Genomic DNA, 16,808 nt, shown 5'->3' on the forward strand with positions numbered 1-16,808 from the left:
AATCTCGGCGCTTCCGCCCTGTTCTTCTTGGCTGGCCGGAAGCTGCGTTCATTCTTCTGTGGTCGCCGCTCCGCGCAGACGTCCAGCCCCTCCCCTTTGCCCGAGGTAAGATGGCCCTCCAGTTAATCGCTTCTGTATCGTCGCGCTCTTTGGCCATCCGCTCCATCTTGGGGCGGATATTGCTTCTCCAGGCGATTCTCTATCTGCTGGGTCTATTATGGAGCGAGTTTTCCCGGCCCCGATGCCTTAAAATCGCGTTGAAAGATGGAGGGGGGTGGGAACTCATTCGCTGTTATTGTAGTGAGAATCCAAGATGGCGGACTAATTGGCGCGCTGGCTTCGCTCCACTTTAAACTGCGCGCAATCCGGAAACATCGGCTTCGTGGTATTAAGCAGCTCTTGGGTGCCTGGTCAGGCGGAGAGAGGAAGCGCTTGGCTTTCTTTCGAAGCAGAAATTGCGGGAGAAGTTAGAAATACAAAGGTTGAAACCTGCATTTCCAACCGAACCCCCCCCCTCGCCCTCCATGTTCTCTTTATCGAACGCATTGCGTGCAATGGAAGGAGATATACCTTGGGCAGCATCGCATGGCCTTTGGGAAGACAAGGCCCCTCTGCTTCTCCTCGCGAGAATCATGGGGAAGACTTGCCCATAGAGAATGATGGGCAATAGGGGAGAGTGCTCTCCAATGATTCTGTATTGGCCTGTATTCCCCGTTATTCTCTATGGGCAAGTACTGTCACTTGTTTTAGTAAGGCCCCTTGCCAGGACCACCTCTGGCCTTTTCAAATGTAGATGTTTCTTATAGGTGGTGCTATAAGAAATGTGACGTTTTGGGGTGTGTGTGTGTGTATATATATGTATGTGTATATAGTATTGGTGGGCTTAACTCTTAATGCAACGAATCCATTTTGTGTGTGGTATGGACTGCAGACTGACCCAAACGCAGAGCAGCCCTTGATGGACCCAAGTAGGACAGCTTTGGGTTGGTTTTTTGGCTCCTCAAAGGGGCTGTGTAGCTGTGTGTGTTGCTGCTGCTGTTGTTGTTGTTGTTGTTGTGAATATTCTAGTCCTTCCCGGCTTATGGTGACCCTGAGGCAACCTATCAAGGGTTTGTTCAGAGGGGCGTGCCATTCCCATCCTCTGAGGCTGAGAGAGTGTGACTCGCCCTTGTCTCTGGAGACCAGGATTTGAACCTCTGTCCAGACACACAAACCCACCCCTGGGTGACCTTGGGCAAGTCACACCCTCTCGGCTTCAGAGGAAGGCAAAGGCAAAAAACCCCCTGAATACATGTGGCCAAGGAAAACCCAAAGGCAAGCTCCCTCTGAATATATATACTGTACATACACACACATATATATATGTGGCTCTTGGGAGTCTTAATAGAAAGACACAGCTTCTCCCTTTAGTAGCTCTTTTGCCTCCTGAGGACCAGGCGAGTGAGTGAGTGAGTGAGTGGGCGTAACCTCTCCGCCAGTGATGCCCGCATGGCGCATGCTTCCCTAGAAGGACGCAAGAGGTGAATTGTCATAGTGAGAGGCTATTCCCCAAGAAAGGTGCACATTGATTCTTCCTGCCCTTTGTGGATTTGTGGGTTGAGAAGAAACTGCTGTTTGTTGTTGTTGTTGTTGTGTGCCTTCCAGTCATTGCCAACTTATAGAGACCCTAAGGCAAGCTTTTCATGGCAAGGTTTCTTCAGAGGAGGTTTGCCATTGCCTTCCCCTTGAGGCTGGGAGGAGAGTGTGCTTTGCCCAGGGTCACTGAGTGGGTTTCTTGGCCAAATGGGGATTCAAAGCCTGGCTTCCAGAGGGGTAGACCAACACTCAAACCGCTACGCCATGCTGGCGAAGGAACCGCTGTACCTAAGCGCTTTTGTACAAGAAGAATGTGAGGGATGTTTCACTGGCATCCGTAATATTTGCTCTAACATTAAAGAATGCTGGGTTTGCTCCTTCTGTTGTTTTTACCCAACTTAAAATGTATTGTAAGCAGATGCAATGGCGCCTTAGGAAAAGGGAGCAGTCCATAGGACATGGGAGATGCCATTTCTTTATCCTTTCCACTGTTGCTGCTGTGATGGATGCTTGGATTTTAGAACCCAAATAGCTTTAAAAACAATCTTGATCCTGAATGAAGCAAATCTGGCTAGCCGGCCCTGTTTCCTAAGTTTTGCAATACAGTGGGCTCTTGACATCTGCTGGGGTTTGGTTCCAGGACCCACTGAGGATGCGCAAGTCCGTTATATACAATGGCATAATAAAATGGTCTCTCTCATGTAGAATGGCAAAGTGAACCTTTGCTTTTGGGAATGTATATATTATTAATATTTCAAGCCGTGGGTGTTCGAATTCATGGATGAAAAAACCTGTGGGTATGCAAGGCTGACTGTATTTATTTAGAGATTTGGGAACAGTTGCACACTGAAAACAGGAAAGCATGTTGTTAGTCATATTGGAAATCGTTTGTGTTCCAGCATTAGCAGTTTTTCTGACCTTTCTCCAAATAACCTCCTGCTTTTTTTTCTCAAGCCAACCCTGCAAGGAAGGCTGAGAGCAAGTCTGGCCCAGTGTAATCAAAACAAAATGACTGAGTAGGGATTTGAACCTGGTTTCCTTGATCTAAAAATATTGTTAGCCACTTTGAGTTCCATTTTGGGGGGTAAATTGGGAGCCAAATGAATAAAATAATTTATAAAAAATCAGAAGTTATTAGGCTGCAGTTCCCATCATTTCTTATACTTGGCTGTGCTGATCAGCTAGAGCTCATATGGACCAACAGACCTGAGGATGACAAGTTGCCCACCCTTGCTATAAATATACCATTATAGTTTAAACTTTACCTCAAACTAGCCTACTTGACTTCTGGAGGTCTTCCCTCCAATCATGTTACTGTATTTGAGCTAGATTTCTGGATGTATCTATGGAAATCCTCATTCATAGATATAGAAGAGTAGAACCATCTAAGTGTGGTGGAACTGTGTTCCATGGGGACAGAGTGGGGGACCTTGTGTAGGTCTGCAGCAAGCCAATGGTGTTTTCTACCAATACAAATGATAACTTCCTAAACTGGGATGGTTGTGTTCTCACCAGCTGCTGTTTTGAATGTTCACTCTGTTATATATAGTATTGCCACAGTTGGAGCCCTCCATGCTTATTTTCTCTTTTCCACTTTCTTTTTTCCACATATACACATATCTGTCTGCTAACAGAGGATAGACACCATTTTATGCATCTCGTGGAAGGGATTCTAGTACCAGAAAAATTAAAGAAGGGGTGGGGACTCTTCTACTTCAATTGCTCATCAAAAATAAAATGTACATATTGAATCAGTTGAACTTTCATGAAAGCCAGCTTAATTAATTCCCATTGGTTTTCTGGATCTGCTTTGGCTGAAACATGCAGTTGGGTTGAAGGCTTGGCACTTGACCAGCCCAGGCCCTTGCCATTGGCCATGCTAGCTGCAGCTTCTGGGAGCTGAAGTCCAAGATGTTTTGAGGGCAAAAAAAATCTCCATCCTGAGTTATACCATTATATATGTTTATGTTTAAGCCACAAGGCTTGGTCTACCTGCAGCAGATAAACACAGCTAACTGTGGCACAAACGAACACAAATTTGGTTTATCTAGTGTTGCTACATCAGAAACACAGCTAGGGGTTTTCTTCTCGATTGTTGGTGCACTAGTTTTACATGAGTCTTTCTCTTTGTTTTTAGAAAGATAGAGAGAGCCATCATAATGACCGAGAACGACGTTGACAACGAGCTGTTGGATTATGAAGATGATGAGGTGGAAAATCAGGCAGCTGGAGAAGGGGTGGATGTCCCATCTAAAAAAGATGTCAAGGGATCCTATGTCTCTATCCACAGTTCTGGTTTTCGTGATTTTTTGTTAAAGCCAGAACTCCTCCGTGCCATTGTTGACTGTGGCTTTGAGCACCCCTCAGAAGGTTAGCCCAGATAAAATCCTTAACGTGGGGAGAGGCTGGCTGGGAAATTCTGGTCAAGGGGGAGTTGAAAGCAAGGGCTTCTGGGATCTCTGTAGAACCAGGAGGTATTGATTGTATTCTCATTTCCAATGCAGTGCAGCATGAGTGCATCCCACAGGCAATTTTGGGCATGGATGTCCTTTGCCAGGCCAAATCTGGCATGGGCAAGACTGCCGTCTTTGTTCTTGCTACACTTCAGCAGTTGGAGCCAGTCACAGGACAGGTATATTTGGTTTTTTGGTACGGCGGGGACATGATAATCTACCTAGTAAAAGGACTTGGAGGAATCTGTCAACTGAAATTAAAAAATTCATTTCTACTCTCTTGGCAGGTGTCAGTGCTAGTAATGTGTCACACCCGTGAACTGGCCTTCCAGATCAGTAAGGAGTATGAGCGCTTTTCCAAGTATATGCCCAGTGTCAAGGTGAGATCCATGAACTGTTTCTGTCCTCTCTTCCTAAAGTCAAAGCCCACTTTGTACTGATGTGAAAATAAGCTGTATTAAAATAAATCTAGGGAATTGTGTGGAAAGGATTTAATAGTTTGGAGTTGAAAATAATGCAGATAGTGAGTTGGGTCCCAGACCTGTCCTACATGAACAGAACAACTACATTACCAGGAATAATCTCTGCCTGGCTTTAGGGACTCTCCTGCATGCCACAAATAACCCCATTTAATGGGATTCTCTGGCCTTTTATAACATTTTTTGCTAGGATTGGGGTGGGTAGACCATTAGTTGTCAGTTTAGCTAAATCTGGTCCAGCCCTTCAGTTACTTTTTTCATACTCATAAAAGTTGCAGGATTTGCAATTACTTGATTTCATGTAGTTTATTCATTTCCATTTCCAGTTGGCTTTTCTTGGTTGCCAGACTTTATGTGAACTTCATTCTCCTTCCCTCTCTCCTGTAAACCAGGTAGCGGTGTTCTTTGGGGGCCTGTCCATCAAGAAGGATGAGGAGGTGCTGAAGAAGAACTGCCCGCATATTGTGGTGGGAACCCCGGGCCGCATCCTGGCTTTGGCCCGCAACAAGAGCCTCAACCTCAAACATATCAAGCACTTCATCCTGGACGAATGCGACAAGATGCTTGAGCAGCTTGGTGAGAGAAGGGTCATTGCTCAGGTGGCATAAACATGTAAATGGGGTGCAGAGTTAGTTTTCTATTAGTTTTTAGGGAACTGGGGGTTTGGACTTTGACTTCCTTCTCCATCCATAAACAGAAGTAGCATTGCTGACTATTTCTGAATGCTACTTCTAAGTCAGGACAGTGCTCTCCTGCTTTAGTTGTTCAATTCTTTTCTGCCTGAGAAAGAAGTACACAGTACTCTACTTTCCCTATAATTTAACCTGAGAGAAAAAATGGAGATCACAGCTGGAGAGAGCATTCTTAAGACTGCAGTTTAATTTGCATATTTTGCTCTTATCAAATAATTAGCGTACATGATCTCAGCCTCAGGGGAAGACAAAGCAAAACTCTGAACAAATCTTGCCACAGAAAAAAGACATGATCGATTCGCCTTAGGGTTGCCATAAGTTGGAAATGACTTGAAGGCACACAACAACAACAAATATTGCAGCTAGGATGAAATTGTGTGAGAAGAGCTTAGAATTGAGTGTATGGAGAAAATTTTGTGATTTTGTATCATTCTCATTGATGAGCTTTTGTTTTTTTTACCCCCTAAGAAACTATATTATAATTCATTTGCCTTAGAAATAGGGAAAGTGCTGTGCAGTCTTTATGTGGCCACCAGGGTTGAGAGGCATGACTCCATTAGGGGAAAGGAAGAATTGGGGATTTTTAAAACTCGAAATGTCCCTCTGCCCTTTAGAGACTCTTTGAAAACACCTATATTCAGTTCCCTTCTATGCACAGGAACAGTTGGGATTTATGGAACTAGAATATCTACTGAAAGTAGATGAGGCCTAGTTGTGGAGTTAGGAAATGTTCCTGTTTGACTACAGTTCCTAGAATTGCCTTACCATTGTGGCTTCTGGCCATGTTTGTCGGGAATTCTGGGAACTATAGTGTATCCCCCCCCAAAAAAAAATATTAGGGGAAGATCTGAGGCATGCTGGATATTCATAGTAACAAATAATAATTTTTATCCTGTCTGTGCTTTCTTCCCCATAGATATGCGCCGGGATGTCCAGGAGATCTTCCGCATGACCCCGCATGAAAAGCAGGTCATGATGTTCAGTGCCACTCTCAGCAAGGAAATCCGCCCTGTGTGCCGCAAATTCATGCAAGACGTAATTAAATCCCTTCTACCTTCTTTATTCACCTGGCTGGCCAGCCGGCCAGCCTCCCTCCCATCCAGGGAAGGAGCAGGGGGCTGGAGCTTAGAACGCCACCACTGTCGACAGCACACTGAGTCGTGTTGCTGCCATCCGTCGTTTACCCCAGTCCCCCTAAGGCACTCGTAGGGTACACAACTTCCGGAAGATCATTCGGGTTATGCTAGCCAGAATATTCACACACAGACAGGAATGATAGGCTTCTCCCAGTAGGGCTAGAGAGCAATCACACCATGATCTTTTTCTACCTACTGGCACACTTGGCTTAGAGAGCATCCACATTTTGTTGAGAGGAGGATCCATTCCAGAAGGATCTTCTTATGCCTTCACACTGGGCAGGTGGTGCAGAATTCATTGCACACACCCCTGCTATCCTGTTTTTCTGCATTCCCTTCGTATGGGATCCACCTCCGTGTCAGCACCGTGTTCAGAAGATCCTGGCCCACACACACACAGGCAAGTGTAGTTTTTTTCTCACTACCATGCATTAAATCAGGTACCTGTGCGCACACCCGCTTGCAGCATGCATATACGTGATCCTGCCCACCCTGCCCTGTCCCTTCCTGCCCATTCACTGTGGCTGGCATTCTGGAGACCTGCGGCGAAGGACTCCTTGAAGGATCGGAGACATCGGCAGCAGCCAGTGGAGCAGACGCCTGGTGACCCGGAGGAGAAGTTTTATCCTTTTTTGTTCTGAACTGGCAAAAACGCGTTGTTCTGTTTTCGATTACGCCCCTTTTCCTTCCCCTTGTGCCTTGTGGGAGAGTGATGATTTGAAGGATTCCTTTGTGGGAGGGAAGGAAACTGACTATATTTCAGTTGAAGAAGCCATCAAATTACATGGCAGGAGAGGTGTGGAGTTCATCTCTTGGTAGCGCTCCTGGGAATGTTAAATTAATCCTGGAGGGGAAAGCATTTCAGCCAATTATCCCTGTGAGCTGATAGTGGCACTCTTTGGTTGGGGAAGGAATAGGGTAGTTGGGTCCTGCGTGCTTGTACAGGAATAAAGAAGGGGCAACTGCTGCTTTGCTCTTGTCTTGGGGATTTAGCTGGATTTTGATGCCAAATGCCAGGGTCTTGGTCACTAGATAGTACATGTTGGGAATTTTAGAGGAAGTGGTGTGGGAGCCTGGAGAAGTTCCCTATCTTGTCAGAAGGAATCTTTTGACTGAATGGTCAAGAACAGTATAGTTTGGGTGGTTGGTGCTCTTGAACAAGCATTGCTCACTTTATGCAAGTTCTGTTGTGGTTTGTTTGTTTTTTTAATTTAAAGTAAAATTGAACATTGGGGAAAAGGTTAGGTATCTGAAGGAATTTTTTTTTGAGGTTCAGATTCTCCAAAAATAGCTAAAAATATGAATGCTTTGCAGAGATAAAGCTTTTTTAAGGTGCTAGTGTTTAGCCTCTCTTGCATGGTGCTTTGGAGGAGAATTTCTTTGTTATTTGCGGAGAATGTTACTCCTGAGAAGCTTTGGGCCGAGTTTGTTGGCAGTGGGAAGGGGTGGGACTATAATTTTGCTTCTACAGCATAGGGACTAGGATCAGGGGTCTGTGTGTGGCAGGGAAAGATGCTGCTGTGCACGTTTGTGCTTCTTGTCCCTTCCCTCGCCCCTCCCTCCAAACCCAGGTCAGCCTTGCCCTGGTCTAACCGGCCCTGGGTTTGCTCCTCAGCCCATGGAGATCTTCGTGGATGATGAGACCAAGCTGACGCTGCACGGTCTGCAGCAGTACTATGTCAAACTGAAAGACAACGAGAAGAACCGCAAGCTGTTTGACCTGCTTGATGTACTGGAGTTCAATCAGGTGCCTTGGGGAAGTGGACCCCACTTCAAGGATGGGTTTGTCATTGAGGGAGGGGCCAGATCTGGGGTAGCATAGGTGAGCTGGTATCATAGATGATGTGGGAGGAAGGCGGTGGGGCTGGGTCAAAGCAGAGTGGATTGGCCAGATGTAAATGTTACTAAGTTGCCTCAGGATTTCAGCCATGCATAGCATGCAGGGCTCTGCATGTCTTCTGGAAAGAGCCCAGTGCAGTGAATTTCCAGTCTGCAGAGCTTGTCTTCCATGCCAAACCTGTGTTACCAAGCTCTGGGACATAGGTTCCCCTCCTCCAGACAAGAGCTTGCTTAAATATGGTCGCCACATTTTTTAAAAAAAACAACACAGGTTGATCAGTATGAATGTGAGGCATAATTGGTTCCCATCAGAAATGTTAGATACAAGATGTTAACTATGGCCTCTGTTTTAAGTGCATAGGAACTGGGTCTGGGGTAACTGTTGTGGAGCAATTTGGTTCTGCCTTCTTCCTTCTTGTTCATGAGGGCTTAGTGCCTATTCTGACTAGCTTTGTAATGAAATGGGCTAGTATGTGCCAGATGTAACAAAACAAGATCACTGGTCCTCCTAGCTATGGTTGACCCTTCCTTTTCCCATCTAGGTGGTCATCTTTGTGAAGTCTGTGCAGCGCTGCATTGCACTAGCTCAGCTACTGGTGGAGCAGAACTTCCCTGCAATTGCCATACACAGGGGCATGCCTCAGGAAGAGAGGTGAGGAGGACCCAGGGTTGTGCAGGAAGGAATATTTGGACCTTGGGTGTTATCTGAGGGGTTCACCTGCGATGATGAGTTTGCTCAGACTAGAGTCTCTGATTGTCTTCAATGAGGTTCCTCTTAAGCGCTGAGCAGTGGCCCCTGCAGATGTAATGTTGAGATGCAAGCAGACGTTTGCCAGCTATAGTTGGTAAAAGGGAAGTGTTTAACAAATTGTTTGTAGGCCCACGTGTAACATGACAAAAAACTATACTGAAGCTAGTTTTTGAGTTGGGTCTTTGGAACCAAGCAAAACCATTTTCTTGTTTGAAATATTGATGCCAGAAAGCTGTGATCCTCTGCTTAATAAGATTTTGCTTACTATTTCCCATTGCTCTCCTTGTGTCATGATTAACACTTGACTCTAAATTCACATTCATTCTGGAATGCTAGATTTGGATTGAAAACTTCACAGGCTTATTGGGAGGGATTTAAAGTCTAATTAGCCAAGTGGTCAGTGAGAGCCAGGTAAACAGGGACGTAGCCAAGGGGAGGTCTTGGGGTCCGGACCCCCCCTTCCGTTAGATAAAATGAATGGTGCGTGCTGCTACGCCACTGCATCCAAGCCCCATTATAATGATGGCACTTAGTCTAGACTCCCCCTCCCCCTTCCCAAAATCCTGGCTACGTCCCTGAGGTAAAGGAGGCACACCCAGATTAGCAAAGTGTGTGAGTGGAAGATAGCCTTTTGATGGGATTTCTGGGGACAAGTGGTGCTATCATGCTTTGTATGTATTGTCCTTGCAGGTTGTCACGGTACCAGCAGTTCAAGGATTTCCAGCGTCGTATCCTGGTGGCCACCAATCTCTTTGGCCGTGGGATGGATATTGAGCGAGTCAACATTGCTTTCAACTATGACATGCCAGAGGACTCAGACACCTATCTGCACCGGGTGAGTGAAGATAGTCAGAAAATTGGTTCCAAATGTCCTGGAGATTGAGAAGCACATTTGTGTAGATGAAAATGTCCAAGGAGAGTTGCACTGATGAGGTTGCTAGACTAGAGTCTCTGACTTACTCTGATGTCTCTTTAAGCCCTGAGTGGCACCCTTGGCTCCAGTAGGTTTGGATGTCTTTTCTCCTTTTTGTTTCGGTCCCTTTGTAATTCTGAATTGCAGGAGGAGCTGAGTAGAAGTTCCTAATCGGAATTCATCCTGAATTTGACTTCTTTTGTGGATTCTGCAGGTGGCACGTGCTGGGCGCTTTGGTACAAAGGGCTTGGCGATTACTTTTGTTTCGGATGAAAATGATGCTAAGATACTCAATGAAGTACAGGACCGTTTTGAGGTGAACATCAGTGAGCTGCCTGATGAGATCGACATCTCCTCTTACAGTAAGTGCTGTGGAAGTTTAGTGAATGCAGTTCTGGTGTCTGCTGAAAAATTGAATAGAATATTATTTACGTTTTTGTTTCATTCTTACAAACACTCTTTGTATCTCTTTGGTGCACAGTGCAGTTGCCCCTCTCTTTTCGCAGACTTAAAATCTGTTCTTGCTTTTCATGGGAGGGACAAGTGGCCATTAATAAAATGGTGGTGCACGGGCACTTGCACCATTATTTTCTATGGGACTCAAATATGTGCAAGTCATCATTTTTGTGAGTGGTCCGGAACAGATTCCCTCAAATTGGGAGGGGCTACTGTATATATTTTGGTCATTTTCTTAAGTCTAGAGGGACGTTTTAAATTACTCACATATGGGATGTCTCTTAGGAGTCCCAATTATGCCTGTTAGTGAGATTAAGTATGGTAGTATAGGAACCTGAGCATTGGATAGTTTTGTCTTCTTTTGTTACTCATCGCTGTTTTACTCTGACCTTGATTTAGGTCCATACTCACAAAAACAAAGGAGAAAACACAAATGCCCACAAATGACAGCTAGAAATAAGATCTGAACGTTTCTGGTCATACTCGAATAGTTTGTTTTCATGTGATAGAAATTAATGTTAACTAATGATTTAAGTGAGACTTAGTATTTCTTTACATCATTAGCCTTATCATTATATTTTAAACAATAATACAGTTTCTTCAGCATTTATATGGTGGAAAGGTAGCATTGATCTTGAATGAAGGTGAAAGAAATGTTAAGAAGGAATATGTAAGGTAAGGATTCTTGGAGTTGTAGTTTTACAGCGACAACAAAAAACAACCCTTCCAAGATCTGTTGCTGGCCTAGTAGGAGGTTTTGTTTGCTGTGCAGAATTAGACTAGGGAAATGCTCATTTTGTTAATAGAAGGCACTTCAACAGAAAGATGAACGATGGAAAGGATGCTCAGAAGACAGAGTTGAACCAACAGCCATAGTTTATGTACCGTATTTCACCTAACACATATTGTCTCTTTTTAACAGTTGAACAAACCCGATAAAGGGGCCCCTGCCTCTCTACGTTTACCTTGGTTTTAGTTCCTGATCTCCTCCACTTCCCTGAAACTTCACCTTTAATTTCACATGATGAAGAATGAGGTGACTGACAGTCTGGAACACACAAAGACACCCTAATCTGTGGCAGGGATGGAAAAGCTGCTGTCACTAGGCTGTGCATAGTGGAGATGGGGCCAACCTTAGCAGATTTCATGAGAAGCCCTCAGGTTAACAGTCCCTTTGTTCAGCTGGAATTAAGAAGATAAAGGAGGACCCTGCTATGGCTGCCTGCTCATGAGACTCACTTTCAGATGAATTCTTACTGCCTGCCTTCCAGCAAGATTTTGGGATGTCACCTTTCAGCATTGCTCCACTTCATCTTCACATCAACACTACCCAGTGATCTGCTTCCCATAATGGGAAGATCAAAGGAGGAGTTTAGATGTCAGCGCTCTGGATTTCTGGCATTTAAAATTGGGTTTTGTTTTACAGGGGGGAAAAACTTGGGGGAGAGGGATCTTGAGTGCACAGAAGTTTTTTTTGTATTCCCATTTCATGATGTTTTTAAGATTTGTTTTTCTTATGTATGTTCCACATTATTTTTAATTTTGTCTGCATGTTAAAATTAATCCCCTGTCCCAGCTGGTCTCTTTTGGCAGGTAAACTAGTAGTGAAAGATTGGCAATGTTTTAGCTGTGGCTTGTTCTTTCTCCCTTTGAATACCCTCTTATTTTTGGTAATAAAGGAACCCAGCTCTTAAGGGTGTCTGATTAAACTAGTCTTGTGAATAACCTTTTCCTTGTGTGGTTTCATTTTTTTAGGGTATGATTCTCCCACACACATACACACCTCTGAGGAATGTTTTACATAGAGGATGTGTGACACTGACTTCTTGTTGGATGTTTTAAAAAACAAACAAATGGAGGCTGACTTTTAAAAAAAATAGTGTCTTTCAGTGATTCAGACAGGTGTGCCAGAAAATAAAAATATCAGTACAGTGGGCCCTTGGCAGCTGTTGAGGTTTGGTTCCAGGACCCTCCATCGATTCCAAAATCTGTGGATGCTCAAGTCCCATTATATACAGTGGCATAGTCAAGTGAAATGATGCCTTTATATAAAATAGAAAAATCATGGTTTGTTTTCTGTTTTGAGTATTTTAAAGCTGTGCATGGTGAAATCTATGGATAAAGAACCCATGGACATGAAGTGTTGACCATATAAAATTAACAGCAGAAAAATATGGATTGCTACAGTTATTTGTGGGTTTTTCAGGCTATGTAGCCATATTTTAGAGGAGATTATTCCTGATGTTTTGCCTGCATCTGGCTGGCATCTTCAGAGAATGCTGGCATGGAGGAAAGCTGGGTAGGGAGGGGTGGTTTCCATGTTAATCTGTTCTGTTGTTGATGGATTGCCATTCTCAGCAGAATGTACAGAAAGCCTAGTCTAGGTTACCTTCTTAGTGAGGAAAGTCTGGCCTAGCCAGCCTGCTGGAGACTGGCAGTTCTGTGATGGACAGTAGAGAGTACTCTAGCAAGGCCATTATTTCAGTTTTGCTTGAATTTAGCTTTCTAGTCACATGCATGTCTCAAGCAGACACTACTGGCCCTGGATTCAGTAGCCTCAGTGACAGTCTCATAACAATCTATTTGTTTTCTTCCCATCAAGTCAACTTCGACATCTGGTGACCCTGTGAATGAGAGACCTCAAAGAGGTCTTATTCTCAGGTCTTGCAAACTCAGGGCCTTGGATTTCTCAAATGAATTAATCCACTTGTACTGTGGTCTCCCTCTCTTCCCTACCACCTTCCACTCTACCAAGAGTTCTGAAACGGTGATGAAAAAGGAGATTGCAATCAAGAAGTAAGATTAGGAATGGAAAGCAGCAATGAAAGAACTAGACAAGATCCTAAAGAGTAGATGCAGCAGAGCATGAAAGTTACAATGGGATGATAGGAGAGCTGTACAGTGAAGAAAGGGTAGAAGGAAAAGCAACTCATTTGAAGTGTGCAGGAGAAGAGTGCTGAGAGTACCATCGACTGCCAAAACGACAAATTGAGTCCTTCAACAGATCAAGCCTGAACTCTTCCTGGAAGCCAAGACAATCAAATTGAGAATGTTGTACTTTGACCACATAAGCACAACTCATTAGAAGAGACAATAATGCAAGGAAAGGTTGAAGTCAGTGGAAATTGAGGGAGACCCCATGTCAGATGACTAGACAGGTCACAGGCTTGGATTTGCAGGACCTAAGTTGAGCACTGGAGGATATTTTTTTTTGGGGGGGGGGGAGGGTTGAAAATGTTTTTTAGACAGGGTTGCCATGTGTTAAGGTCAGCTCCAGGGCAGCAAACAACATTCTGTTTTCTAGTGTGCCATAGGTCCAATGTTAAAGCCCTCAATTTAATCATTTTTTACTTCTAGTAAGAGCTAAGGCTTACTCAGCTTCATATATAAAAGAGGCAGGGTAGTAATAAGGAGTGCTTGTAAAAATGGAAAGAAAAAAAAGAAAGGGTCCTCCCAACAGCAAATAAAGTGCTAATCCTAGAGCTTTACGTTGCTTTGTCATGGGATGCTACACAATATGCCAGCCCCACAATCAATATTTTATGACTAGGACCTGGAGGACCTGGAGGAGGAAGAGTGGCCTACTATTCTCACTTAGGAAACCAAACTGTAACAGTATCAATACTATAGTTGGCCTGAAGATGGTTGTTGTGTGCTTTCAAGTTGTTTCAGATTTAAGTGACCCTAAGGTGAACTTGGCATTGTGGTTTGCATGTTGGACTGCAACTCTAGAAACCAGGGTTTGATTCCCAGCTTGGCCATGAAACCTACTGGCTGACCTTGGGTAAGCCACACTCTTTCAACTTCAAGGGATGGCAGTGACAAATGTCTGAACAAATCTTGCCGAGAAAACCTCATGATAGGGTTGCCATAAGTTGGAAACAAGGGCACAACAAGGGTGAACCTATCATGGGAAGGACAAGATGACAAATCCTGAAATAACACCAGCCAGGACTACTGTCTTTATCATCGATGGAAAAGGTGGATTTAGTAATGCATCTGGGTTTGGCTTGGGATACTTGTGGCCCTTCAGATGTTGGACTGTAGCTCACATCAGATTTAGCCACCAGCAAGTGATGGGGAATGATTGAAGTTGTCATTCAGCAACATTTGGAGGGCTATGTGTTTCTACCGTGGCTTGAGTATTAGGCATGGCTAGTGTTTTTATTGCTTCAGCATAGGACTATTAGTGTGGAATGGAAACACAACCATAGGGAAAATACTGCATAAGGAGGTAGTCTATACTCCCTTGTTCAACATCATAAAAGCATAGCATTCAGAGACATAGTCACGTTAGTCTGGAAAATCACTATGCAAAGGGATCTTGCATCTTTGGAAATAACTGAAAGAAGGAATCTACTTCATCAGATGTAGCCAAGCGAACTTCCTCAGTTGCATGAATTGGTGGGTCCAGAGACAGATCTACAGTATGTAAGTAGGGTGTGTGTGAGAACAGCAACAGAAATGCAAAACTAAGTAGTTTTACTTATGTAACCTGTGGCTTCACAAGCATAATTCTCCAAGAGAATTCTGGCTCTGGAAATTGAGACGGAGAAAACCAATTAAATTCTAGATGAAAAGTGCCAGTAAGGATGGTGTGAATTACTGAAAGTTGTGGTGTTACTGTATTCTTTTGGCCTCTAATCAGAACTAGTTCTCATTTCAAAAATTATGTTTTATTAAAGAAGACTAGGAATGGGAAAGCCTGCTGTGAAAGATCAAGAAAAGTTTCGAAAGAGTAAAAATATACAACTGAGCACTAAAAGTCTGGAAATGATGTCCTATGAGGAGTGACTTAGGAAGTTGGGTATGTTCAACCTGGAGAAGAGAAGGTTAAGAGGTGATATGATAGCCTTGTTCAAATATTTGAAGAGATGTCACATTGAGGATGGAGCAAGCCTGTCTTCTCCTGCTCCAGAGACTAGGACCTGGAGGAATGGATTCAAACTACAGGAAAGAGGTTCCACCTCAACATGACGGTAAGAGCTGTTTGACAGTGGAAGACATTCCCTTGGAGTGTAGTGGAGTCTCCTTTGGAAGTCTTTAAACAGCGGCTGGATGGACATTTGTCAGGAATGCTTTGATTCTGTGTTCCTGTATGGCAGAATGGGGTTGGACTGGATGGCCCTTGGGGTCCCTTCCAACTTAATGATTCTATGAAAGAATCACCCAAGCCATTATATTCCCCATCAGCATGTACTGATGTGATAGCTGGAGAGTGATGAAGGCACATAAGAAGCAAATCAATTCATTGGGGAACTGAGATGATGTGCTGGAGACGAGTGCCGAGGATACTGCGGATGGCCAAAAAGACAAACGTGGATACTTGAGAAGATAAAGCCAGATATTTCCCTGGAAGCCAAGATGACCAAATTGAGGCTGCTGTACTTTGGCCACATGATGAGAAAGCAGGACTCACTAGAAAAGACAATCATGCTAGGAAAGGTGTAGGGCAGTAGAAAGAGAGGGAGATGGCATGCAAAATGGATAGATTAAATCATGATCTGAGTCTACAAGACTTTAAGCAAAGCAGTGGTGGACAGGGGGGCTTGGAAGTGTCTTGTCCACAGGGTCACCATGAAATTGGGGATGACTAAAAATGATTAACAACAACAGCAAAGTAATGACTTAGAACTGGCTGAAATCCATATTGTAGAGATTCCCTCCCACTGCAATATTAATAAATGATTGTAGAGATATTGTAAGATTTTGCTTGGATTACAACAGCAGCTTCACATAGCTAGCCTGCTATAGAGCTGAAAAAGGCCTCCAGGTAGAAACTGTTTCCAAAGCAACAGAATCACCCATTTTCTCCCTCTTGAACTTGTATAGTATCCTAATTTTGAGCCGGTTTTAATGAGTACCTGAAAACTTACTTAGGCCTTTATTTGTCTGAAATGGCTTTGTCCTTTGTGGGCGTTTTGGTTTTTGTATTTGTTTGTAAGATGGGGCTTAAAACAGATAAAGAAGAGTTGGGGATCCTGTAAAACAAGAATGCTTTGCAAGTTCTAACATCTGTGCACTGAGGTCCCCCCCCCCCCCCCAGCTAGACAGCTACTTTTAACAAATGCATGTCCTAGTTTCTTTTAAAACATTCCTCTCAACCGAGGTCTTTTAAGCAGCTTGCATGCCAGAATAAAAAAAGACTTTTGATGAAACCTATATAAATTACTTAACATGCAACAATGGTAACTGCCAAGTGAAAACTCACATTTCAATGCAATTACAGAGAGAGAGAGAGAGAGATCCTGTTACCGCTGCTCAAAAGTGCAAGGAAAGACAATTGGTTTTTATTTGGCAAGCATTTATTTTTTTAAAGGCAAGTCCCTGGTGGATATTTTTGGGTGGTTGACCATAACAGGGAATATGAGAATATTCCAAAGACATCAGAAGAAAGTCTTACAAGTAAAAATAACAAAACGTTTCCTGTGCCAGGATGGGCAACTTTGGTCCTTCAAATGCTTTCCAACAGTAAACTCTGGAGGGCCACAATTAGCCACTCTTGCCTTAAGGA

The 16,808-nt window shown here is 43.8% G+C and overlaps 1 protein-coding gene across 1 annotated transcript; it reads left to right on the forward strand.

The window, feature by feature from the left end:
- Nucleotides 1-3: 3 nt before the first annotated feature.
- Nucleotides 4-12,023, forward strand: DDX39B (DExD-box helicase 39B). The gene is made up of 11 exons (XM_089513942.1): nucleotides 4-105; nucleotides 3,713-3,945; nucleotides 4,080-4,207; nucleotides 4,316-4,408; nucleotides 4,900-5,083; nucleotides 6,116-6,234; nucleotides 7,951-8,082; nucleotides 8,717-8,826; nucleotides 9,616-9,760; nucleotides 10,053-10,200; nucleotides 11,217-12,023. Exons 2-11 carry the CDS (start codon nucleotides 3,735-3,737, stop codon nucleotides 11,231-11,233), a joined length of 1,287 nt encoding a protein of 428 aa, XP_089370068.1. The 5' UTR covers nucleotides 4-105; nucleotides 3,713-3,734; the 3' UTR covers nucleotides 11,234-12,023.
- The last annotated feature ends 4,785 nt before the right edge of the window (nucleotides 12,024-16,808 follow it).

Source organism: Sceloporus occidentalis, unplaced genomic scaffold (genome assembly GCF_023333645.1).
Source record: "Sceloporus occidentalis isolate IW3139 unplaced genomic scaffold, rSceOcc1.0.p SCAF_1, whole genome shotgun sequence".
Classification (NCBI taxonomy): domain Eukaryota; kingdom Metazoa; phylum Chordata; class Lepidosauria; order Squamata; family Phrynosomatidae; genus Sceloporus; species Sceloporus occidentalis.